The sequence below is a fragment of the Triturus cristatus genome, chromosome 2_1 (assembly GCF_964204655.1).
Source record: "Triturus cristatus chromosome 2_1, aTriCri1.1, whole genome shotgun sequence".
Classification (NCBI taxonomy): Eukaryota; Metazoa; Chordata; class Amphibia; order Caudata; family Salamandridae; genus Triturus; species Triturus cristatus.
Window position 1 is genome coordinate 331,067,267 of NC_140581.1, and position 25,088 is coordinate 331,092,354.

At 46.3% G+C, this 25,088-nt stretch overlaps 1 protein-coding gene across 1 annotated transcript in view; it reads left to right on the forward strand.

Moving 5' to 3' along the window:
* PARP8 (poly(ADP-ribose) polymerase family member 8) overlaps positions 1-25,088 on the forward strand; it is a 788,553-nt gene that overhangs the window by 475,202 nt on the left and 288,263 nt on the right. The window contains exon 11 of the mRNA XM_085631232.1: positions 21,830-21,952. Coding sequence (XP_085487358.1) covers positions 21,830-21,952 — 123 coding nt within the window. The remainder of the gene's footprint in view (positions 1-21,829; positions 21,953-25,088) is intronic.

The window sequence follows — 25,088 nt, forward strand, 5'->3', positions numbered from 1 at the left end:
TCGAATTGCTGTCAACACAGTGACGGAAGTGCAAGAACCAGGCAGCGACATGTATGGCGATGAGGAGTCTGAACACATTGTTCACTCAGTGTTCACCGTAGGAACAGCAAATCAAACTCATCGCCATCTCCCACAATGCCTGAAACAAGTGGGAGCTCATCCCGTGCTAGCCACTGTAGACACAGGTGCATCAATCAACCTGCTATCTACCTAGCTAGATGCTACAACTCCTGCCGCGTCTGAGTAAAACAACGAATAATGTCTTTGCATATGAACAGAGCAAACCCCTTGTCATCAGAAGGAAGTTCCACACACCAATTACCCATGAAGCCCAGTCTTTCGACTCTCCATGTACGTCACTGAAGAAGGCCATGCCATGTTGCTGGGGTGCCTCACAGTGAAGACACTAGGAACTGTCACTTTTGTTTCAAGAATGCACAAGGAAGGAATGTCCCACATCTTAGAAGACTTTCCTGAAGTGTTTGAAGGCATAGGGTGTCTCAAAGAAAGAGAAATTCAGCTTGATATTGACCGCTCAGTACAGCCTGTTACTCTGCGATCCCGGAGGATAGCACTCCATCTGAGGCCCCTACTTGAAAACGAGATAGAGAAGCTGGAATCAGCTGAAATCATTAAAAAAAGTGTTGGCGGCCACCCTTTGGGTGTCTCCTATTGCTGTCACTAGTAAACCAAAGCAAACAGGTGATGTGTGCATATGCATGGACATGAGGCTGCCAAATGTAGCAAACAAAAGAGAAAGGCAGCTCACCCCCACCGTTGACGACCTATTAGGAGAGTTCAGTGGTGCATGCTGGTTTTCCAAAGTCGACCTCAGATCTGGTTAGCATCAGCTCAAGCTAGCAGAAAAATCAAAGTATGTCACAACTTTTTCAACCAATGTAGGTCTGCAACATTATCGCCAATTAAACTTCAGCATCTCCAGTGCTGCCGAAGTGTTTCAAAACAAGATACAAGAGCTACTGATTGATCTCCCTAGAATAATAAATGTCGGTGACATCTTTTTTCTTTTTACGGAGTTTTATATAGCGCGAACTTGACCCAAAGGTATCGGGTATCAGAGCGCTTTACATAGCACCAGTTGCATTACATGAGGACACATACATTTTTATGTTAGGCACAGGGAGATTAAGTGATTTGCCCAGAATCACAGGATGTTCAGCGTCCATGCCGAGACTCGAACCCAGTTCCCCAGATTCAAGGTCAACCGCCCTAGCCGTAGGCCAACTCCTCTCCCCATCTTGGTATATGCTAGATCAATGCACAAACACAATGATCGACAAAGGAGTGTCCTCCAGATGAAATGCGAGTTCATGAAGCAACGCTTACGTTTCTTCGGATACACCTTTTCATCAGAAGGTGTCAATACAGACCCCGACAAGGTCAAGGACATCAAGGAAGCAGTCCCTCCAGCCAGCATATTTGAAGTCCGCAGTTTTCTGGGCATGGTCAAGGTATTGCGGTAGGTTTCTCCCAGTTTTGACGACCCTTACACAATCCGTGTGAGAGCTCACCAAGTCATACACCCTGTGGCATTGGGGAGAAGAACAGGAGCGCGCTTTTCAGGCAACTAAAGCAGCTCTGTCGGCTGACACCACGCTAATGTATTTTGATCCGCAAAAGGAAAACACCATTGTGGTGGGTCCTGGTCCCATGGGACTAGGAGATGTCCTGATGCAATTACAAGAGATTAGGGAATGGGCCCCAGTAGCGCTTGTGAGACGGTCACTCACGTATATGGAGCAACGGTACTCGCGTATTGAGAAGGAAGCAATTGCTATACATTGAGGGTGTAGAAATTTCCATTTGTATGTGTACTGCCGGGCTTTTGTAGTCACCATGGATCACAAACCTCTCATTCCACTGATCAAAGGAACTGCCTCAAAACCCCCACCGCGCAATGAAAGATGGATGCTTCAGCTCCAAGAGTACAATTGGCAGGTGGAATATCGGCCGGGCACCAAGAACTCTGTGGATTATCTATCTAGGCATCCCCTGGCTGCCGCCCGGAGAGAAGAAGAAGAAGCCACTGAGACTGAGGAATATGTATGGTACATATCGGACCAGTCTAAGCCCCATGCTGATCTCAATAGACCAGTTTCGAAAGGCCACGGACCATGATGAATGTTTGCAGCAAGCACTGGCAGTGGTCCGAGATAATCAGTGGCTTTGCTTCAATAAAAGGTGGGCCCAGCAAACATCTGAGGCCCCATACATACTGGAGAGTGTCTACAATGTTCAGCACGAGCTTGTTGCTGACCCTCATGGATGGCTCCTGCGAGGGTACAGGCTGGTCATCCCCGCTAGCCTCACTGATCAAGTAGTGCAACTCACTCATGCTGGTCTTCAGGGGATGGTCAAAACAAAGAAGTGGTTGTGCACGAAGGTGTGGTTTCCTCTGATGGATCAGCAGGTAGAAAACGTGGTGAGATCCTGTCTGCAGTTTCATGCTACCAGCGGAACCCCAGCTCCAGCCCTTGTCATAACGGAAAGCGGACCCGAACAGCCGTGATTATTTGCCAGCTTGGATTTCAGAAGTCTATCGGATGTGAGGTATGCTATGGTGATCATTGATGATTATTCTATATACTCTGAAGTAGAAATCATTGCATCACAAGGAGCTCATGAAGTACTGCCGAAGTTGGAGAAGACCATCGCCACACAGAGATTATTATGAGAAGTGCAAACTGACAATGGTCTGCTGTTTAATGGTCAAGAGGTGACCGAGTACTTCAAGTCTCTGAACACTGTCCACCAGAAAGTTACCCCTTGCTGGCCGCAGGCGAACAGAGAGGTGGTACTTTTCATTAGAACTTTAACCATAAACAAAGTCATCAGAATTGCACATGCCAATCAACAGGCCTATGAGTTGGCCATATATTCCTTCCTCTGTGAATATCACCAGATGCCTCATTCCACCACAGGGCAAGCCCCTGGGCACCTGATTATGGGTCAGGTAGTGCAGGATTCTATTCCCCATTATCTGGAGTGGCTTCCTGGTAGACAATCAACGTGTCCTGGCCAAACGTCAAAGTGTCAATGCTTGGACTAGTCAACATCGCTGAGCCAAGCAGGCTCTTCAAGTGGGCGATTTGGTCTTAGTGAAGGACCGACTTCCCAGCAGTAAGTTCAGATTGCCTTTTGAACATTCTCCGTGGACAGTTACTCATGTTCATGGCACAAAAGTGACTGCCAAGCGAGGCGCAAAGGAAGCGTCTAGGAACATTTCATACTTCAAAAGATTCTACGCACCTTGCCCTGCAAGTCCTGAGCTGGATCATGCCCCGAACCTGGAGGACGACAGTGACTCTAGAGACAATGGGAGAGGAAATGGAGGCGAACATCCCAGGTAGCTGTGCTGCTGAGCGAGAGAGTGCTGTGCCTCCAGCTGTGCACAGAAGGCGTGATAGCCGCACCCGTTATCGCCTGAGGAGTAATCCGGCCCCCTCATCTCGCTTGAAAGACCATGTTGTGTAGGTGTCTGTCCTGAGAAGACACCTGGTTCTGATAAACTTTGCCCGGGAGATAGTTGCGGTACAGGGGTCCCTGTGTGGTGTCTTTCATTACCTGTGACATTAAACAATTGTGACTCGAGTAATGTTAATGTGTAACTGTTACGTTTTGTGGTTATTTCAAAATAAAAGAGGAATGCAATCTGTTAGGGACGACCCCCAGAGGACGAGAGAGCAACTCAACCTATGTGTGGTGTCTCATCATTTCTAGGCCACACCACATACCTAGGGTCGGGACGGTCTCACAACCCCCCACTACATTACACTATGTACGGCTGTCTGTGACGATTGTTTTTGGCTCGTTCTTTGCATATATCTTGTCTATGTGTGTATGTATGCCCGTACATCTACAGTCTGTGTGCGTGGGTTTCTTTATCTAAATTATGTAGCTTTATATTAGTGTCTTTAGCAATCGTATGTATTTTATACATTTGTGTAGATGTGTTGTTCTAGCTGCATGTATGCATGCATTTCTCCCTCCACGATGTTTCCCTTTTATATGTGCCTCTCTGTGCGTGTCGTTTACGAAAGCAAAACCTAACTTTGCCAAAGCTTATTTTGTATAAATTCTAAACCTCTTTTCTGGCTTTTATTTTCTTCACTGTAAATTAACTCATCAAAATCGAACGCTAAATGCAAATGTAACATGCTATCTGTCATGCACTGCAACCATTGTAGTGCTTTGTAACTTTTATGGGCTTATGGCCACCATTTAACAGAGGCATGTATTTTTCAATGAGGACTATGTGTGTTTCCCATGTGATTGATTTTAGCTCTTCGGTCCTCACAACACTCAACTAAAGTCCTGTGCAGTACAGTATATAGTCCAAAAACAAGTATAATTGACCAAATCTTCCAGCAGCGCGCCTCGCACAACCCTTTCAATAAAACATTTATCCAAGTGGATCCGAATATCAAGTAGTGCATTAGGGACCCCTTCAGTGACGGTGGTATGTGTAATAGACAAAAAACACAAATGATGAAAATAGTTTTTATTAATTCATTGAATGGAACCATTACTGACAATTTTTTCTTTATGAAGGTTTTTCACGAGGTTGATGACACCAATCTGGAGAACACCATTCTTGAAGAAACATTTGTTTCTTCATGTTTCTTATTTTTCTTTGTCTCTTTTATGGGCACGTGACTTATCCCAGCCCCTCAATCTCAAGTTCCTTACACCTATGCTCCTCTCCCACTTAGTTCATTCCTTTCTCTTAGCCCCTCTCTGTCTACCCCTAATGCCGCCCCCTCCTATTAAAACTGCATTGAACCTTTTTTCAAATAGACATACACCTTTTCTACAAAGCCATACCATTTTCTTGGAAAAGGTAATCTGTCATTTTGACATTTCTCCATAATGGAGTTTCGCCAGCCTGTTTTTGTCAGGATGACTATCTTCATTATGGAAATCCTTCAAAAATGACAGAGTTCCACAGGAACTTGTAACCTTATAGTCTGCAACAACAGTGCAAGATTCCTCTTAGACATCCATATTCAGATTTTTTCTGCCAGCTGTTAGACCCGGGATTCCTGGTTGGCTGAGGTAGGTACCTTAGGCCAAATAGGGACCCGCAGTTCCACATTAGGGAAAAGAAGGTCACATTCTGAGATAGTCCCGCTCACCCCCTCGGTAGCTTGGCACGAGCAGCCAGGCTTATGTTCAAGGCAAATGTGTAAAGTATTTGCAACCACGCTCATAGCAACCCAATGATGACACCACAAAAGGACTCCACACGAGTTTTATAAAAACGAGTATAAACTTTATATAAAAAGATATACGATAAGACCACACAATATAAATCCAACATATGAGTTTGTGTACTATTTCTCCTGGCCGGTTGTTAGGCCAGCCAGCCCATGTAAGTTCTGGTGGTATTAATGAGCACTTATAAACATTCTCCTGTAATCCTAATATCATGTTATACAGTTTGAATGCTAGAATCAGGCACTTTTGCAATGTAAAAATACTGTCAATCAATCAATCAATCAATCAATCAAATAATTTGTAGAGCGCACTACATACCCACAAGGGTTCCAAGGCGCTGAGGGGGGAGCTGTTGCTGCTGGTCGAACAGCCATGTCTTGAGTTGTCTCCTGAAGGTTAGAAGGTCTTCGGTTTGTCGTAGGATGAGGGGGAGGGTGTTCCAGGTCTTGGCGGCGCGGTGGGAGAAGGATTTGCCTCCGACTGTGGTTCTACGGATGCGTGGGACGGTAGCCAGGGAGCGGAGTTTCCTGTTGTGTACGTAGAAGGAGAGTCGACTGTTGAGGTAGGCTGGGCCGGTCTTGTGGAGTGCCTTGTGTGCGTGGATCAGGAGCTTGAAGGAGATTCTTTTGTCGACAGGGAGCCAGTGCAGGTTCCTCAGGTGGGGGGTGATGTGGTCGCAGCACGGGACGTCGAGGATCAGGCGTGCAGAGGCATTCTGGATTCTTTGCAGTCTGTTGATGAGCTTGGTCGGGGCTCCGGCGTAGAGGGCGTTTCCGTAGTCGAGTCTGCTGCTGACTAGGGCCTGTGTGACTGTTTTCCTTGCGTCTGTCGGGATCCATCTGTAGATCTTGCGGAGCATATGGAGGGTGTTGAAGCAGGTGGAGGAGACAGCGTTGACTTGTTTCGTCATGGTGAGTTTTGAGTCGAGGATGACTCTCAGGTTGCGTGCGTTGTTGGTGGGTGCGGGGGGTGTCCCCAGCGATGCGGGCCACCAGGAGTCGTCCCATGCTGAGGGGTTGGGCCCGAGGATGAGGATCTCCGTCTTGTCTGTGTTCAGCTTAAGGCGGCTATCCTCCATCCATTCGGCGACGGCCTTCATTCCCTGGTGGAGGTTGGGTTTGGCGGTGAGGGGGTCCTTGGTGAGGGAGAGGATCTGTAAGGCATAACGCAGCAATCAGACACTCTGCAATGTAAAAAGAATGCAATGCATAACGCAACAATCAAACACTTTGCAAGGTAAAACGAATGCAATGAGTAATACAACCACCAGGTACGTCGTTATGCAGAAATAAGGCAATGCGTAATACACTAATCAGGTAATTTGTTATGCAGGAATAATGCAATGCGCAATACACTAATCAGGTAGTTCGTTATGCAGAAACAATGCATTGCGTCATACGACAATCAGGTTGTTCGTTATGCAGAAATAATGCTGTGCATCATACACTAATCAGGTAGTTCGTTATGCAGGGATAATGCAATGCGTAATACTCTGATCACTTACTCCGTTATGCAGAAATGATGCAATGTGTAATATGACAGTCAGGTACTCCGTTATGCAGAAATGGAATAATGCGTAATACACTCAGGCACCGATCACTGTGCCTTAGGTGGTCTCTCCGCATCTCCTTCTGACTTGCAGTCTCTCAACAGTTGCCCCCAACACGGGTACGGTGTAATTAAAAAGTGCAGCTTCGCACACCGGCCCCTGTACTGCCACTCCCATGGCAACATGGGCCGCGATACGAGCCGAAGCAGAGGCTTGCGCTGCTGGAACGAGAGAGAGCTCGAGAGCGTCTCCCTCCGAGCCCGCACCCAGCCCCAGGAGTCGACACACGTTAAATGGGGGGTGCAAACTCACTCTCCTCTCCTCGTCCGGCGGCTGTGCCTCCAATGCAATCTTTGTGAATTGGCAACGGCAGGCTCGGGCCAGCGGCTCAGCACCTCTGGGGCTGCCGGTCCAGGCCGCTACAGTTACGAAGATCTCAGACTGCCACAGGGCACACGAACACAGCATTGGTGAGACTCCCTTGAGCTTCGGGTGCACGATCACCGGGCACTCCACAAGAAGGTCTCAGGCTGCACGAAATATCACGCTCACAGCGTCACTGAGACTCACTTTAACTCCGGTGCACATGATAACAAGGCATATCCTCACGAAGGTCTCACAGTGCACAACGCACACGCACACAGCGTCGATGAGACTCACTTGGATTCCGGTGCACTCAATAACAAGGCAAATCCTCACGAAGGTCTCATGGTGCACGCTGCACACGCACACAGCATCGATGAGACTCACTTGAATTCCGGTGCACACGATAACAAGGCAAATCCTCACGAAGGTCTCACGGTGCATAACGCACACGCACACAGCATCGATGAGACTCACTTGGATTCCAGTGCACATGATAACTGGACAATCCTTACAAAGGTGTTCAGGTTGCAACAAGCACACACACACACACACACACACACGTCGCTGATCCTTGCTTGGACTCTAGGTGCCCACGATCACAGGGCAAACCTTACGATTGTCTCAGGCTGCAACAAGCACGTGCACACAGCGCCTCTGAGACTCTCCTGGAAACTTTTGTGTTCCTGTGTTTCTGCAACAGGGAGCCAGCTCACCTCGGGCCCTTGGGGATAAGTTACTTTAGGACACAGCACACAGCAAAGTCCTTTCAAGCTGGGAGACATAGCACACAGCAAAGTCTATTTAGCCATTCCTTGGTTAAAACAGCAAACTGCAGGCCAGCCCCAGAACACACAGCAAGGGTCAGTCCTTTCCTTCAGTCTTTTCAGTTGTTTCTTCCTTGGCAAAGGTTCCTCTTGACCACAAAGTAGCTCCAGTCTTGTTCAATCTTGAACAAGCCATTCTCCAAAATTCAGGGGCTTCAGCTCTCATAGTTATACCACTCAATGGCTTTGAAGTATTTGTGTTCAAGGGGCACTGACCCCTGTTCAAACCAGTTCTGGGTGCCTTCCTGCCAGTAACACCTTCTTCCTTTGATTAGTGAAGGTCTGGATTCTCATTGACTCAGCAGGAGATGGGACAATTGTTTTATAGCAGCAACCCAGGCATCTTCACCTCCACCCCCTACACTCCAGCTGCAGGTCAGCCTGTTCCTGTCTCACCTCCTACCCTGGGTCTAGACATTCCCCAGATCCTATCGCTTTCAAATCCAGACAGTCAATCCACAACCAGGCAGAGACGCACAGAAATGTTAGAGAATAAAAACCCAGCCACATCTAAAAGAGTAGCTTATAAACACACAATGCAAAAACCACCTTCATAGAAAGATGTGTTATTACATTGTGAGTTCAGGCATACTAAACTGCACCTTTCCATCTTAAGCCTTTAGGAAGATAGGCTAGAAAACATATTACACAGCTGATGTAGCGCTTAAAAGTTTGAAAATTGTAGGGGTGCGTTATATTCACTGTTAGTTGGCACCCGCATATAATCAAATGTGTGCTCAGGTATTTTGTGTGCAATGTATTAAGAACTGTATAACCTATATCGATTTCAATAGAAGTGTCAGCTATGTACAAGCATCTTATGTATATATTGAAGCAATGCATAGAGCTTAGTCCTTTTTTTCGAACAATGTGATGTAAAACGTGTAGATTAGAATTCGTGTCTGTAGACTGTTTAGTTTGACCACACATGAAAGAAAGACGTAAATGTCAATACTGTGATTTAAACCTGCTTGTGTAACCGAAGTAGTGGCCAGAATTCGCATATATCGTTGAGGCGAAAGGCCTGGTATTTTCTTATGTTAGCCAAGGGCAATAGGCCAAAAAGGATTTATTCCAGTAGAGGTTTTAGGCTGTAGTAAATTGCAACTTAAAAGATGTGAAGAATGTCTGCTTTGCATGATCTCACCCCAGGTGCAAGGACAGTTGCTCGTTAGTAGAGAAGCTCTTTGTTCACAAATTGACTTATGTAGTAAAAGCCAGACATGGGAGTGTATTGGAATGTGCCAATCGTAACTCCTAGTGCGGATGGCGTCTGGGACTCAAGGCCAAGCGATGGACGATGGAACTGGACAGCGCTCTGTGGAAATTTACTGAAAGACGACCCCGCAGAAGAGGAGGCGCAAAGGGCGTGTTCTGGGATTTGGGGTTCTGTATTAGGGACAGCGCCCCGAGGGTGGAGGCAGTTCAGAACAGCCCAGAGCAGAGGAAGGCTAGGCGAAGGGATAGAGGGGGCAACTTAGACCAAGCTCTCTAAGTGAAGTCTTCTTATGAAGTTTCACTCTGACACCTTTTATTCGATGAGGGTCTCAAGGGATTGCTAAGTAGGGATGTCATCTAGTGCAGAGTAGGGACAGAGATGGTATGGTTCAGTGTCCCTAGTATCGACATTTGCTTGGTGGTGTTCTACCTCATGCTTTTAGAGATTGTACTCTTAGTTATTTTTAGCCGTATGCGGATTCTTCGTAGAGTAGCATTTGTGTTAGTGCCTATGTACTTGTTGTGCCTCGTATTGAGGACTTTGTATCTGCAAATCTTTATGCTGATAATAAAAACCAGAGAGCCAAGAGATTAAGTCTCGAGTCCTTGATTATGGCAATTTGTGGACAGTAATTTTGATAATTGTGTTTTTCCCTCCACGCTATTGGGAAAGTAAAAAGGTCCATCTGACCAGAGTGGGTTCCAGTAGATGATTGCGAGATACTAAAATGGGCCGGAGCAGTTGGTAGCAAACGAGGATGGTTTCTTTCTGATAGCGAGGGAAGATTAGATAAGGATAAGTGACCCTTGAGGCCCAAGAGACGATAAGTGATGCTGAATCATCAGATGGCGAGCAGCAGACGGCAGCAGATGAGCATCGACGGCGAGTAGCAGTGCGGCAGAAAGCAGCAGTTCCAGGAGTGAGTATGAACATAATGAGATGTTGTAGATTGCGGTGTTGATTTGTTGTGTGATGTCTTGCGGAGTTGTTGAGTATGTCGTGTGATTGTGAGATCAGGCTGTGAGCGCGCGCAGCCCGGGAATTGTGGTGTAGAAGACACCTGAGATAGATTTTGTTGACCACCCAAAGGAGATCGTGAGGTACCATCGATCACCTGGACCGAGATAGGGGGAACGAATGCGTGTGTGTATGGCAACTTAACGCTGGTCGTGGGTTGGAGTGTGCGGATCAGAGTGTTAGTAACCTATCAGAGGCGATCTGTCTGGCCGGACGGGGGCAGACGGGCGCCAATCGAGGTCAACAAGGTCGAGAGACTGTGGACGAACAGTCAGAGGCTGTGGACGGACAGCCAGAGAAGTAACTTAATTGGTTATTTCAGTGTATGAATGGGACGTGAGTAAGCGTGAAACGAGTTTTGGAGAAGGGAACTGCTGCGAACGAAGGAAGGTGACGTCAGAGAGTGTCGCGCTGTGATAGGCCGGTTGGTGTGAGTCGCGCTGTTATTGGAGGATTCGAGAACAAGAAGTAAATAGAGCGCGAGATCGAATTTGCTCATTATGAAGTGCCTTAGGGCTTTGCGAGAGTTGTGTAGAGGCGATAAGCATGTGGTTGTTCGTGGGGGAGAAGAAGCCCCTCCCGAGGATACCCCGGCACATTATATGGCACAGAATGTGGGGTTACATACTATAGTTTGGATCGAGAATTGGCACAAGATGACACAAGGCGAAGGGGAACTAGCTTTCCCGAGGTATGGCTCATTTAGACTAGCGGTGCTGTACCAACTGAAGACGGTGATGGGGTCCTTAAGACCCTTGCCGAGACCAGCACAGTTCGAAGCATTACATGCATGGATTAGAGCAGCGCATGATAAGGAAAAGGGGAGAAGTCAGGAGAGGATGAGGAAGTCGATTAGGGCATGTCAGGATGCCAAGTGGGACGCAGCGGAGAAAAGATGAAGAGTGCAGACAATTGAGGAAGCGAAACTGTATCCCGTAATAATAGATTCGACGGGGATACGTCATGTGAAAGCACAGGAGAAGGCACAAGAGGAAGATAGTGATTCCGATGATGGGGTATTGCAAAGATTGCTAGATGAGAGACCACCCCCTTATAATCCAGATGAAGCGGATGATAGGTGGGGTGAGAGGGGAGAAACTAGAAGGGTAACTATCCAGCCTGAGACCCGAGTGGAAGGGTTGGTTTCGTTTGACACAGCGAGTTCGCAGGGTCAGTCGGAGACCAGCGGGAGGATTGAAAGAGAGATGAGGTTACCGGATGCCTTGAGGGTACCGGTCACCATTGGACCGATTGTGTCAATATACAGTCCGGAATCAGAGGAAAGAGAGAGGTCAGAACGAGTGGCAGAAAGAACGAGGAGAGAAAGCGGAGAAAGTGAGTTGGAAGGGGCAACGGCCCGACCTCCAAGCCCTGTACAATGGAGTACGCCATTAGCAGCGGTATCAGACACATCTAGGGGCGAGGAAGATCAGAGATCGGAGAGGCCGAGGACTCTGATGGAGTCGAGATCAGATTTAAGGTCATGGGTACCGCCAAAGAAGCAAATGAGCTGGAATATGGGCAAAGCGGGGACAACTCCAGTTGCCTTTCAGAGCCCTTCTGCTCCTGTAGAACCACCAGAAGAGAGGAGGGAGAAGGAGCCAGAATGTGAATATGATGAGGGATGTGGAGCAAGTTGTCAGGTGTTGAAAGGAGCCTTGAAGGCAGGGATGATAGACGTAGTAAGGCTTAAGGCGGAGGCAGATGAAATTATATATGGAAGTCTACCTCTTGAGAGGATAGTATCCTACAGTCCAGATGACCTGTTTTTCGTGGCGAAAGATGTGACGCGGAAAGCACGAATGGCACACGAGAAATTGAGGGGATTGGCGAAGGAATATGGTGTGGATCTGTCCAAGACTAGAGCGTTGCAAGGAAGCCATAGGATGCATTATACAGAGCGGGAGCTAGAGGAGAAGAGGGTTGTTGGACTGAGATCACATACTAGAGAACTGGTCCTAGCCATGCGGCCATGGTTGACGCTTGATAAATGGGAAGAGAAATGGTCAAAGAAAAAGACCCCAAGGGGAGCGGACGGAGGAACTCCGGCAGAGGGGTTGCTATTAGCTAAGACCTTTCCCCTTAGGGAAGTGGCGAATGGAGGATATGTGCATGTACCATGGAGCCGGGGGGATTTGGCATCATTTACGAATGATTTTCCCAGGCTCAGGGAGAAGCCTGCAGAGTGGTACAAGCAAGTTGAGCGTTTTGTTAAGATTTCGAAGGTGTTGTGGATAGACCTGAACACCTTATTCGATATTGTGGTTCCAGGGGATCTGTGGAACGCATGTAAAATTGCTGTTGATTGGCCGGACTATGAGCCTGATAGGAACATGATTACAAATGGTCCGTCGCCCGTAGTGATGAGGCTGTACGATAAAGTAATTACTTGGTTGAAATCGAAGGTTTCGCCCCAAGACATTGATTGGGTGAAGATAGATAGGACGGTGCAGGAGCCAAAGGAGACAGTACATGAATTTTATGAGAGACTTTTGAAGGCTTTTAAGCAGTACAGTGGCCTAGATGAGCTGGAAACGAAGGACATGGGACAGTTTGTGTCTAAGTTCGTGCTGGGTTTGAAGCCCGAGGTCAGCCTCATGATACAGCAGCATTTGATCTGTTGGCAGAATAAGCCCGTAGATGAGATCTTGCGGTATGCCAGGTACTGCACGGATGAGATTGAGTCCAAGCACAAGAAGATGAAGGATAACCTATTGCTCATTCAGATGCAAGCTGCTCAGGGACCGCCGAATGGGGGTCCGGTGGTGCGGAGACAGGGAAACTACCAGACAGGGAATCAGAACGCGCAGGGTCAGGGAAGGCCGAGGCCCGTTGACCCTAGGACAGGCATAGATGTAGCAATCTTGAAGAAGACGACTGCTTGTCACCAGTGTCACCAGGTGGGACATTGGAGGCGCGAGTGTCCCTTGAACCCCTATAATCAGCCGCAGATGGAGGGAGGAATGGGTCAGGTCCCTGGGGCGGAACAGGTACAGACGGTGACTGTACCGAGAATGATGCAAGGGGGGACCGGCGTCTCGCAGGTGCAGGTTCCCCAGCCACCCAGGATGCAGAACATACAGCAGGGAGCCCGGACTTATTTGCAGATGCCCATGTTCGAAGTGGGAGAGGAGAGGGATGCAGATTTGCTGGCGCAGCTAAGTTTAGGTCAGGATGATGATTGCATACTTAGGGCTATTCTAGAGGTAGATCAGAGAGGACCCTTTGTGGAAGCAGAACTCGATGGACACCCTACTACCTTTTTGGTAGATACGGGGGCTACCAGGTCAACTATAAGATCAGCAGTAATTCCGGGGGAGCCCTTTCGGGGGAATGCATACAAGTGGTTGGAGTGGCGAACAAGAGGCTAGTGAGCCCCTTAACGGAACCGATTCCAGTCAGGATAGGAAACTTTAGGGATCGACATCAGTTCGTGGTGTGCGATTCTAGTCCTGTTTGTTTATTGGGAAGAGATTTATTGTGTAAGCTAAATTGCACAATTTACTGTACCCCGAAGGGAGTAGAGGTACAGACAAGAGATGATGACGCGACCTTTAAGGTTGCAAATCAGCGGGTGTGCGTGGAAATGTACCCGGCTTTGACAGTGGAGGAGCTTCCACCGGATTTGAGGGAGTCTGTATCGACCGATGTGTGGGATCTAAGCGGAGAGGAGATCGGCTTAGTCAGGGGAGTGGAACCAGTGAGAATACAGGTTAAGCCGAACGCGGAATTCCCGAGAACACCCCAGTATAAACTGTCGCCTGAAACAATTGCAGGGATTAAACCTGTGATCGAGTCTATGATTAGGCAGGGAATTCTGGTGGAGATCATGGGTAGTCCATGTAATTCACCCATTATGGGATTGCAGAAACCAAGTGGGAAGTTCAGGATAGTGCAAGACCTGCGGAAAATAAACGACATAGTTGTTCCATGTTGTCCAGTGGTACCGAATCCATCTGTGATACTGTTCCAGATCCCATGCGAAGCTGGATGGTTCACAGTGATTGACTTGTGTCAGGCATTCTTTTCGATTCCCCTACATGAAGAGAGTAGGTTTCTTTTTGCATTTAGGCTAGAGAATCGTATATTAACGTGGTGTCGTATCCCACAGGGGTATACGGAGAGCCCGTCAATTTTTAATCAGCTCTTAAAGAAGAATCTTGAAGGTCTTGTGTTGCCGAAAAACTCTGTTTTGGTGCAATACATTGACGACCTGCTTGTTGCGTCAGAGACAGAAGACGCTTGCAGGGTCGATACCATTGCGTTGTTGAATTTCCTGGGAGAGAATGGTCACAAGGTGTCTCCAAACAAGTTGCAATACTGTTTACCTGAGGTACAGTATTTGGGGCACAGGATTGAAAAGGGTAAAAGGAAAGTGTCTCCAGATCGCATTGATGCGATTCTGAGAATGCCAGTTCCCTCGACGCAGAGGGAAGTTAGAATGTTTTTGGGAATGGTGGGCTATTGCCGCCAGTGGATCCCAAACTTTTCCTTTGAAGCGAAGCCTTTACAGCGGCTGACGCGAAAGGATGTAAGTGATCCGGTACCATGGGACGACGACTGTTTGAAATCATTTCTGAGGCTGAGAGAAGCCTTATGTAGCGCTCCTGCGTTGGGAATGCCGGATTACAACAAGGCATTTGCATTGTTCTGCTGCGAAAGAGAAGGTTGCGCATTAGCAGTGTTAACCCAGAATCATGGAGGTGTCCGTAGACCAGTTGCCTATTTCTCAGCTACTTTAGATCCAGTAGCTTCTGCGTTGCCCGGATGTCTCAGATCCGTTGCGGCAACAGGTGTCAGCATCGAGAGATGTGAGAGCATTGTGATGGGTCATCCTCTTACTGTACATGTGCCGCACTCTGTTGAATTGTTGATGACTAGGACTAAAACACAGCACCTCACGAATATTAGGCTGACTCGTTATGAGCAAGTTATCCTTGCAGCCGATAATGTGACATTGAAGAGGTGTGCTGTTTTAAATCCTGCTACATTGTTACCTGTTCCAATTATAGATGATAATGAAGATTGTGAGGACCATGATTGTCTCGACGTTACGGAACTATGCACCAAACCGAGGCCTGACATTGTCGATGAACCACTCCCAGTGTCAGATGAGATTTTCTTTGTGGACGGTTCATGTTTAAGAGACAGTGTCGGTCGATTGAGAGCAGCGTTTGCTGTATGCACCATCACGGGTGTGGTTGAAGCCGCTTGTTTAGAAGGAGTACACTCCGCGCAGGTGGCTGAGCTCATTGCCTTGACTCGTGCCTGTTTGGCAGCCGACAAGATCCGTGTAACTATTTACACGGACAGCCAGTATGGGTTTGGTGTGGTTCATGACTTCGGACAGCTATGGTCCCAGAGAGGGTTTATGACGTCTTCAGGTTCTCCTATAAGAAATGGTGAACATGTACGGAAACTGTTAAAAGCATTGCAAGGTCCTGATGAAATTGCTGTTGTTAAATGTGCTGCACACACAAAGGGAAATGATTTTGTTTCGTTGGGAAATAACTATGCTGATGAAGTAGCCCGATTTTGTGCAGAACAGGGATGCAACTTCACTGAGACCTACATGGAGGAAACTGGGGAGGAGAGGGTGTATGGTCAGATGTTAGCAATGGCAGACTCATGGGAGGAACTGAAACAGCTTCAGGAAGGGGTCTCGGATCAGGAACGTGACAGCTGGATACGAGCTGGATGTGAGAAGGGAGATGTGGATATATGGGTTTCGAATGATGGACGAGCGGTGTTGCCGGAAAGTTTGTTGAATCCCATGGCGAGGTTGATACATGGTGCTGTACATCTGGGTAGGGATACCATGATGAGAGTGTTTCGTCAGACTTGGTACAACCCGAAGTTTCGTGCAGTGGCTGAAACTGTGTGCCAGAGGTGTGTCACTTGTCAACAGATGAATGTGGGGAAAAGAACCGCTGTGACGTTGAGCCACATAGGGAGGTCAGGGGGACCTTTCAATAGGATGCAGTTGGATTTTGTCGAAATGCCGAAGTGTAATGGGTTGAGGTACATATTAGTGATAGTATGTGTCTTTTCCAGGTGGGTGGAGGCGTACCCTACACGCAGATGTGACACACTCACAGTAGCGAAACTATTATTGAGAGAACTCATTCCAAGGTACGGGTTCCCGACGTCCTTTGAATCGGACAGAGGAACTCATTTCCACAGCGAAGTTATGAAGTTGCTTTGTGCTGCTTTGAATATAGACCAGAAGTTACACTGTAGCTATAGACCAGAAGCTTCAGGGATAGTGGAGCAGGTGAATGGAACTCTGAAGGCTCGGATGGCGAAAGTGTGTTCGTCTACGTCTCTGAAATGGCCTGACGCATTGCCTTTGGTCCTTATGAGCCTCCGAAGTGTGCCTGATAGAAGGACTGGGTTGTCACCCCATGAAATCCTCATGGGAAGAGCGATGCGTTTGCCTGCAATACCTGCTACTGCTCTGATAAATATCACTGATGATATGATCCTGGACTATTGTAAAGGCCTTGCTGACGTGGTCCGTTCTGTGTCTCAGCAGGTGCAGACAGCAACGGTTCCAGCTGCGAGTGACCGGTGCCACGACTTGGACCCAGGCGATTGGGTCCTAGTCCGAAAGCACGTGAGGAAGAGTTGTTTGGATGCTAGGTGGCGCGGCCCTTTCCAAGTGATCCTTGTCACGAACACAGCTGTCAAGTGTGGAGGTTTACCGAACTGGGTGCATGCTTCTCATACCCATAGAGTTCCAGCACCCTTGGAAGATACAGCCCCTCTCGAGAACCAAGATCCCAGTGAGCCGACCGAGCCTCCTGAGAGGGCCAGTCAAGCTGTAAGGGTTGCTGAAGCGGCTGATGGTGCACTGAATCGTACTGGGGAAGAGCGTGAAAGAAGTACTGACCCAGAAACCGGCGAAAGAGCAAGAGGTGCAGTGGGTAGTACAGAATCAAGTTCTGCCGAAGAAGAGGAGGTCAGTGCACCGGGTATCGAAGAGAAGACCGGAGGTGCTACCGAAGCAGAAAGGGTTTGGCCCGCAAGACAGAACCGGGTAGACCTGAGGTTGGCTCCGGACACAGATCTTGCACCAGTTTCGGAAGAGCCAGAAGAAGAATCAGGAGACGAGGAGAATCCTCAAGGTGGTGTGAGAAGGTCCAAGAGAACTCGAGTGCCAAGTCGGAAGTACGCTTCACCAGAGTGGGCATATCAAGTGACTGATGCCAGGGTTACCGAGCACGGGAAGGTTGAGGTCGATGACATTGGTCAACAGTGTCCCGCTCCAGAGGGTGGAAGTGTTGCTGAAGGTTCCGGGATTGGAGATCGAAGGAATTTTGACGATTCATATTCCGAGTCCGCCATTCCTGAGTGTCATTCGAGGCATGATCTTGGACAATTTAGAGTTCCCGACGTTCACGACTGTGCCAGACCCACAAGAACTGATCATTCTTAAGCTCGAAATATTGCAGGGAGTCTTGGAACTGTTGGAACCAGCGCTTATGTTAGATTGATTTGAGAAGGTTGCAAGCAGAGAAGAAGATAACCTAGATCCGAGCGGAAGAAGAACAAAATTAGGGATTTTTCCGTTATAGAACGAAGAAAAGTTAGGGAGGTTTGCCTAAGTTCACGAAAGAGACACTGATGAGAAAGAGACTTACCCTTTCAGAGACTGTATTGGACACTGAGTATATTCCGAAGATGGCAGATCCTGCAAACCCACACCGTAGGGCTAAACTGATAATAGGCACATTGGTAGGAGTTGTGATAATCACCATATTTGCGGTAGTGATAAGTTCATACATGGTGGCTCACAGGCAAGAGGGGAAGGTTCAGGGAGCACCCACACCTAATACCCCAGGGCAGAGAGGTGTCAGTATCGGAGAACAGGAAATATCGAAGTTGAGGGATGATCGCAGACTCCACATGGATTTGTCGAGGGGTGATTTTAAGCTTAATGCTTATGCAAAGTTGCTGTATGAGTATGTTTATGCGATGGATGTGAAGGATTGCTATGTGTGCATGCAGTTGCCTGCTTCAGTGGATGAGGGTATCAAGTATCATCATCTCCCATTGACATATGGGATTTCTTGTAGTTTATTGCTTAGTTTATTTTATGACAGGAGACAGTTCGAGTATTTCTTTTCAAATTTTGACACGGTACTTCCTGAAGTTCCAGCAATCAAGCATTTGAACAAATATGATTCTAACAAGAAAGAGGACAGACTCCTGAAGTATTTTAGACCGACTATGAAGTTGGATACGGCGCATGCTCACAGGAATAACCTGACATGTGCTTTATCTGAGATAGAGAAGAAATTCATAGATCAGGTAGAGGACCGATACAGAAAGTTGACCCAGACACGACACACCGGAGATAGTCCAGTAGATTGGACAGACGAGGAGAGGGCTCACAGATCCAAGGGAAGTTATGGACCAATAGCGTTAGATGAGGTACAGAGAGGGAATTTGTGTATTGGACGGCCTCAATCCGATACGGATAAGGTCGCAGTAGGACATAGCACTTGTTCTCAGACCTTTACAGTGGAAGCTTCTGCTAAGAATTTTATGGTAGGTCCGGTAGAGGTAATTCCGACAGTATATTATGTATGTGGGAAGAATGCTTATGTCAGGCTACCTGCGAATTGGTATGGCATATGCTATTTGGCTATTATATTCCCGAAGATCTATCACACCGAGGACTTGGAGTTGTTAGAGACGAAGCGACAGTCTAGGAAACGAAGGGCTACGAACGCCGGTGCAGTGATTGGGGACATATACGGAGCAATGATACCTAGTATGGGTGTGGTGTTGAATGATGTGAAGATCAGGAGGTTGGCGACTGTGGTTGATGAGTTATCTATGAACACGGCGAGATCTTTGTTGTTGGTGGCTGGAGAGATGTTGTCGATACGGAATATGGTTATGCAGAATCGCCTTGCTTCAGACGTATTATTAGCAAAAGAAGGCGGAGTCTGCAAATTATTGAAGGTTCAGGAATGCTGCACATATATTCCAGACAACACGAAGGAGATAGGGAAGTACATAGACAACATCACGACCATTCACAAGGAGATTATGGATTTGACGGAGGAGAATGTGTGGGAAAAGATTGGATTAGGATTTGGAAGAGTGGGAACTTGGTTTGCGAATCTGGGAAGAGGATTTCTGGGATCAGTGTTGAAGCCAATTATCATTGCTGTGGTTTGCGTGATTTGTTTGTGGGGATGCGTGAAGGCATGGAAGTGGTATCAAGGAGGCAAGGTTGAAAGGGCTCTTAAGGCAAACGAGAAAAGGATGGCGAAGCTCCAGGAACAGCAATATGAGAGTCTTAAGAGACTGGAGGGAGTTCGACATGGCAAAGTTATGACTAGCGCGGTCTAAATCAGTTCTAAAAGAAGAGAATTGTAATGGTGTGATGACGGATGTCATCAAAGGGGGGAACTGATGTAGCGCTTAAAAGTTTGAAAATTGTAGGGGTGCGTTATATTCACTGTTAGTTGGCACCCGCATATAATCAAATGTGTGCTCAGGTATTTTGTGTGCAATGTATTAAGAACTGTATAACCTATATCGATTTCAATAGAAGTGTCAGCTATGTACAAGCATCTTATGTATATATTGAAGCAATGCATAGAGCTTAGTCCTTTTTTTCGAACAATGTGTTGTAAAATGTGTAGATTAGAATTCGTGTCTGTAGACTGTTTAGTTTGACCACACATGAAAGAAAGACGTAAATGTCAATACTGTGATTTAAACCTGCTTGTGTAACCGAAGTAGTGGCCAGAATTCGCATATATCGTTGAGGCGAAAGGCCTGGTATTTTCTTATGTTAGCCAAGGGCAATAGGCCAAAAAGGATTTATTCCAGTAGAGGGTTTAGGCTGTAGTAAATTGCAATTTAAAAGATGTGAAGAATGTCTGCTTTGCATGATCTCACCCCAGGTGCAAGGACAGTTGCTCGTTAGTAGAGAAGCTCTTTGTTCACAAATTGACTTATGTAGTAAAAGCCAGACATGGGAGTGTATTGGAATGTGCCAATCGTAACTCCTAGTGCGGATGGCGTCTGGGACTCAAGGCCAAGCGATGGACGATGGAACTGGACAGCGCTCTGTGGAAATTTACTGAAAGACGACCCCGCAGAAGAGGAGGCGCAAAGGGCGTGTTCTGGGATTTGGGGTTCTGTATTAGGGACAGCGCCCCGAGGGTGGAGGCAGTTCAGAACAGCCCAGAGCAGAGGAAGGCTAGGCGAAGGGATAGAGGGGGCAACTTAGACCAAGCTCTCTAAGTGAAGTCTTCTTATGAAGTTTCACTCTGACACCTTTTATTCAATGAGGGTCTCAAGGGATTGCTAAGTAGGGATGTCATCTAGTGCAGAGTAGGGACAGAGATGGTATGGTTCAGTGTCCCTAGTATCGACATTTGCTTGGTGGTGTTCTACCTCATGCTTTTAGAGATTGTACTCTTAGTTATTTTTAGCCGTATGCGGATTCTTCGTAGAGTAGCATTTGTGTTAGTGCCTATGTACTTGTTGTGCCTCGTATTGAGGACTTTGTATCTGCAAATCTTTATGCTGATAATAAAAACCAGAGAGCCAAGAGATTAAGTCTCGAGTCCTTGATTATGGCAATTTGTGGACAGTAATTTTGATAATTGTGTTTTTCCCTCCACGCTATTGGGCAAGTAAAAAGGTCCATCTGACCAGAGTGGGTTCCAGTAGATGATTGCGAGATACTAAAATGGGCCGGAGCACAGCCTTCCCATTCTATCCTATGGGCACGATGGTCTTTCCACAGTGAAAAACGAAATGGAGATTATTTCACTGTCAGGACATGGCACACACCTTAGTACACGTCCTACCTTACACATGCACTGCACCCTGCCCAGGGGGTACCCTAGACCTACCATAGGGAGGTGAGGGTAAGGTCTTGCAAGTGAGTGCACTTCTCAGAACAATATTGCAGTTTAACAAACTGCGCGCAGGCACTGCAATGGCAGGCCTGAATTCCCTTTTTAAGGCTACTTGTGTGGGTGGCACAATTAGTGCTGCAGGCCCACTAGTAGCATTTGTATTACCAGCCCTGGCACACATATTGCACTTTACTAGGGACTTTACTAGCAAGGCAAACATACCAATCATGGACAACCAATTACCATTACACTTTATACAGGGAACACTTGCACTTTGACACTGTTTAGCAGTGGGAAAGCATCCAAGTTGGCAACACTATGTCATAAAAAAGGTCTAGGGGGAAGCAAAAGGTTTAGGGAACTTTAGCCAAAAAGGGCCAAGTCTTACACCAGACTTCTAGGAGGTTTATCAGTTTGAGCTTTTATATAACTGGGTCTCTTACTTGCCAGAGCTATGCATTTTCTGAGGATACCCTGTGCATTAAAGACATGCTAGATGCTATGTTGGGACATTATACATCATTCAGTTCCTTACTCATATCATATACATAGAGCACTTTTTCCTAATAATTTGGCAATACATTTTTCTAGGATTGTGAAGCACAACTAAATGGCTATTTAGGTGTCTCTTCATAGACCACAGGGCCAACAGTGTGGTAGTTTGTTGCCGAACCCTTGTTGTTCTGACTATAGCAGATTAACCAAGATGTGTTTTAATTTGCAGGATTATGCAGACATTTGTAACACAACAGTGGAAACAAAGTAAAGAAAAAACAAATTGTCCGCACAAGAAAATAATTGACAAGAAAGTGAAATCTCCTCTGCACATCTTTTCTACATTGCGCAGGTAATAGAAGTGCATATTATGATTACATAGATTGTGATTTTTGTAGTTGTATGTAATCCTAGGTGTTGGGAACTGCATTGTGCCACCTCGGTCAAGTTTACCTTCTACATCGGTTCACTATCAATTATTACATCGCATAGTGGAATTTCTAGGTAATTATTAAAGTCTTGAAAAAATGTAATGCCAACCAGCCTACTGTGGACACTTCTTTAGCACTTAAACTTCCTCCTAATCTTCGTCTCAATTATGTTCAAATCAAATGTACATTATTTCATTTTCGTTCATTATTTTCTAAATTTGGGTGACTATGGAGCAATAGCAATAATCTCTTTCCCTAGTGTCTTCTCGTGATCAAGAAGCACAAATTGATCTTTCTCACCCCCATCAATGATTTAAAATGTAATGGATATTTGGACAGAGGTTTTAGGCCTTACTGCGTTTCTTCGTATCCCTCACTGCATACTAAGGTATTTATAAATGCTACCCGTTTCCAGGATTTGTTGAGTCATACAAGTTCAACCCGAGGGTGGGAGGACTCTATGACTGAAAATCATCAGTTTAAAATAAGAAAGTTTTTTGGGAAATCTTTGATCTATGAATATGGAAGGCTGCACTTTACCATATCTCTCCTGTGGAAACTCTAATTATCCAGTGGTTCACATGGCACATGCGTGCCTTTCTTTGTAGGAATGTGGAATAATGATCAAACTGTTATATATGGATCATTGAGAGCTAGACCATTAAAAAACTACCTGAGACATCTTGGTCATATATCTAGTCCAGATTATCTAATTCCTTGTGATTCGCTCAGATCAAGCAACAGTCATATAAAGAAGGAACACGTTCAAGAAAAGGAATCAATGGACTGCACAGTTACCATTTGGTTTCTTGGTGCTAGAATAATTGGAGGCCACATTCTAAAACATACCAGATGAGAAATAACATAAGTGAAAATTGGCAGAAACGCTGGGATTTAGGAGCGTTTCAGGAGGTAAGATGGCTAATGATTTTATGCAGCTAACAGTAATACAGTTCTAGAGCTGGGCGACAAGAAAGGAAAAAGATCTTCCCCTAGCCTAGCATGCCTGAAGTGTGGTTCTTGCAGAAGGGACAGACCACTCAATTGAAGACATTTGGACCGTTAGAAGGGACGTAACCTTTCCGTAACAAATCTAGGACATGCTGACGGGAAGCCCAGTGGACAGTACATAGCATTTTAAATACTACTGACCAAGAAACATAACACTAGTCCTGCCCTTTTGTCTTTTGAGATTTGGTTGAATTGTGTTAGCTTCCTAGCCAGATGAGCCAATATACTTTTTTGTAATTTATTTAGCTAAGGATTGTGACAGTAGTCCCAAATAAAAGGCATTTATAAACAGCCAGAGAAGATATACGCCCCAACCACCACTGTTTTCTACTCGGATGGAATTGATCAAATGTCTTTCATGGCAGATAACATTGATGGAAAATACTGTGTTGATCTTGCTTCTGAGAGAAAAATCTTGACCAAAGAAGAAGACCATGGTCTTTACTTTTAGGTCAGGGGTAGGAAGAGTATCCAAGGCCAGAGGCCAAAGAGACTTAAGACCTGATTACGAGTTCAATGGTCTTACCTCCATACTGCGGCGGTCTCCTGCCCACCTACCATATTACGATGTCACCACTGGCCAGCGGCTGTGTTTCTGATGGCGGGTAATATTTTTTCAAATGTGTTGATGCTGGTGTGTATATTTTAACTGCACAAGTGTTAAATGTACACATATGCATGACATGTAAAAAAGTACCTACTACCAGTACTTTACCATGGCTGGAGTCCGGACAATATGTGCCCAGTCCAGTCAGTGAGTAAATAGTGTAAAACGGAATTACCTGGAGTTCAGCACCAACAGGGTTATTTTCTTCAGGGTCAAGATGCCGCTGTGAAGCGGGGCCCTGGAGGAAGGGATCCCCATGGGAGACTGAAGAAAATAAAAAGAAACAGTGAATAAGTATCCCAATTCCATCGATTCAGCCGATTCGAAGTAGGTGGTCTTCCCGTCACGGTCAGCTCGACGAAAAGCCAACTCATAATTGCGACGACAGTGATCTTGTCTATACCTCCCTCTGACATCTGCTTTCCCAATGCGGCTGTTGCGGTGGTCGGGGAATGGCTGGCGGGGGCGGCGGTGCTCCAGTGGTCTTCCATTCTGCAAACTGCCAACATCGTAATATAGCAGGTGGACCGCCAACTAGGCAGCAGGGTTTCTGACGCCGTTTCGACTGCAGTTCCCTTACCGCTGTTCTCGTAGTCAGGCCCTTAGTTTTATTCCCAACTATCTACGGGGAGTTTTTCTCCCAGTTGGTGGATGGCAGCTGAGCAGGAGTGCGTTAGTGAGTTATACTTCCCAATGGCAGTATGAAAAGGCAAACTAAACTTCATGGCATCCATGTAAGAATATGATGAAATCCTAAAACCTCTGATAATGGTAGCAAGATGCTGCTTGAAATATTATACAAGATAGGAATCCGGCAGATCTACCTGTGAAGTAGTTGCATGGTAGAAATGAGGAACTCTTGTCTGGATTCCCTTAGTCAGCAAATACATAAACCTTAATATTTCATGATAACTAGTGCTTATTGTATGCTAATGTAATATATGCCATATTTATTAATATTATCACCATATATATTGTTCATCAAATATCCCTAATTAATTAGCTTAAGAACTTCCAGTCTGTGTTGCAGCATTATATATTATGCAAAATTGTTGGCGAATGATGTGTCTTTTCCCACCTCTCGAATCCCACTAGAGACCATAAGTTTTTCATTTTAGTGTCCCAGTGGGTTGCATATCCATAGCATCTGGTCCTACATACCTTTTTCCCTTTGCATCTCTATGGAGCTGGTTGGGGCACTGCTCACTCGGAGCTCTGTGTTGGGCAGGTGGTAATATTTAGATGATAAAATTGACTTAATTTGAAGCATTGGAAACATTAGTATATGTTACGTTCAGAGCACCATTATTGTGCGAAACTGAGCTCCAGTAAGGTAATATTTTAGGAAACTACCTGCCTGCTGCTGTTAATGTTGAGTAGTGAAAGATTAAAGTTCCCCTCTGAGCTGAATAGTGTTGTAATTTGCAATTAAAGACTCC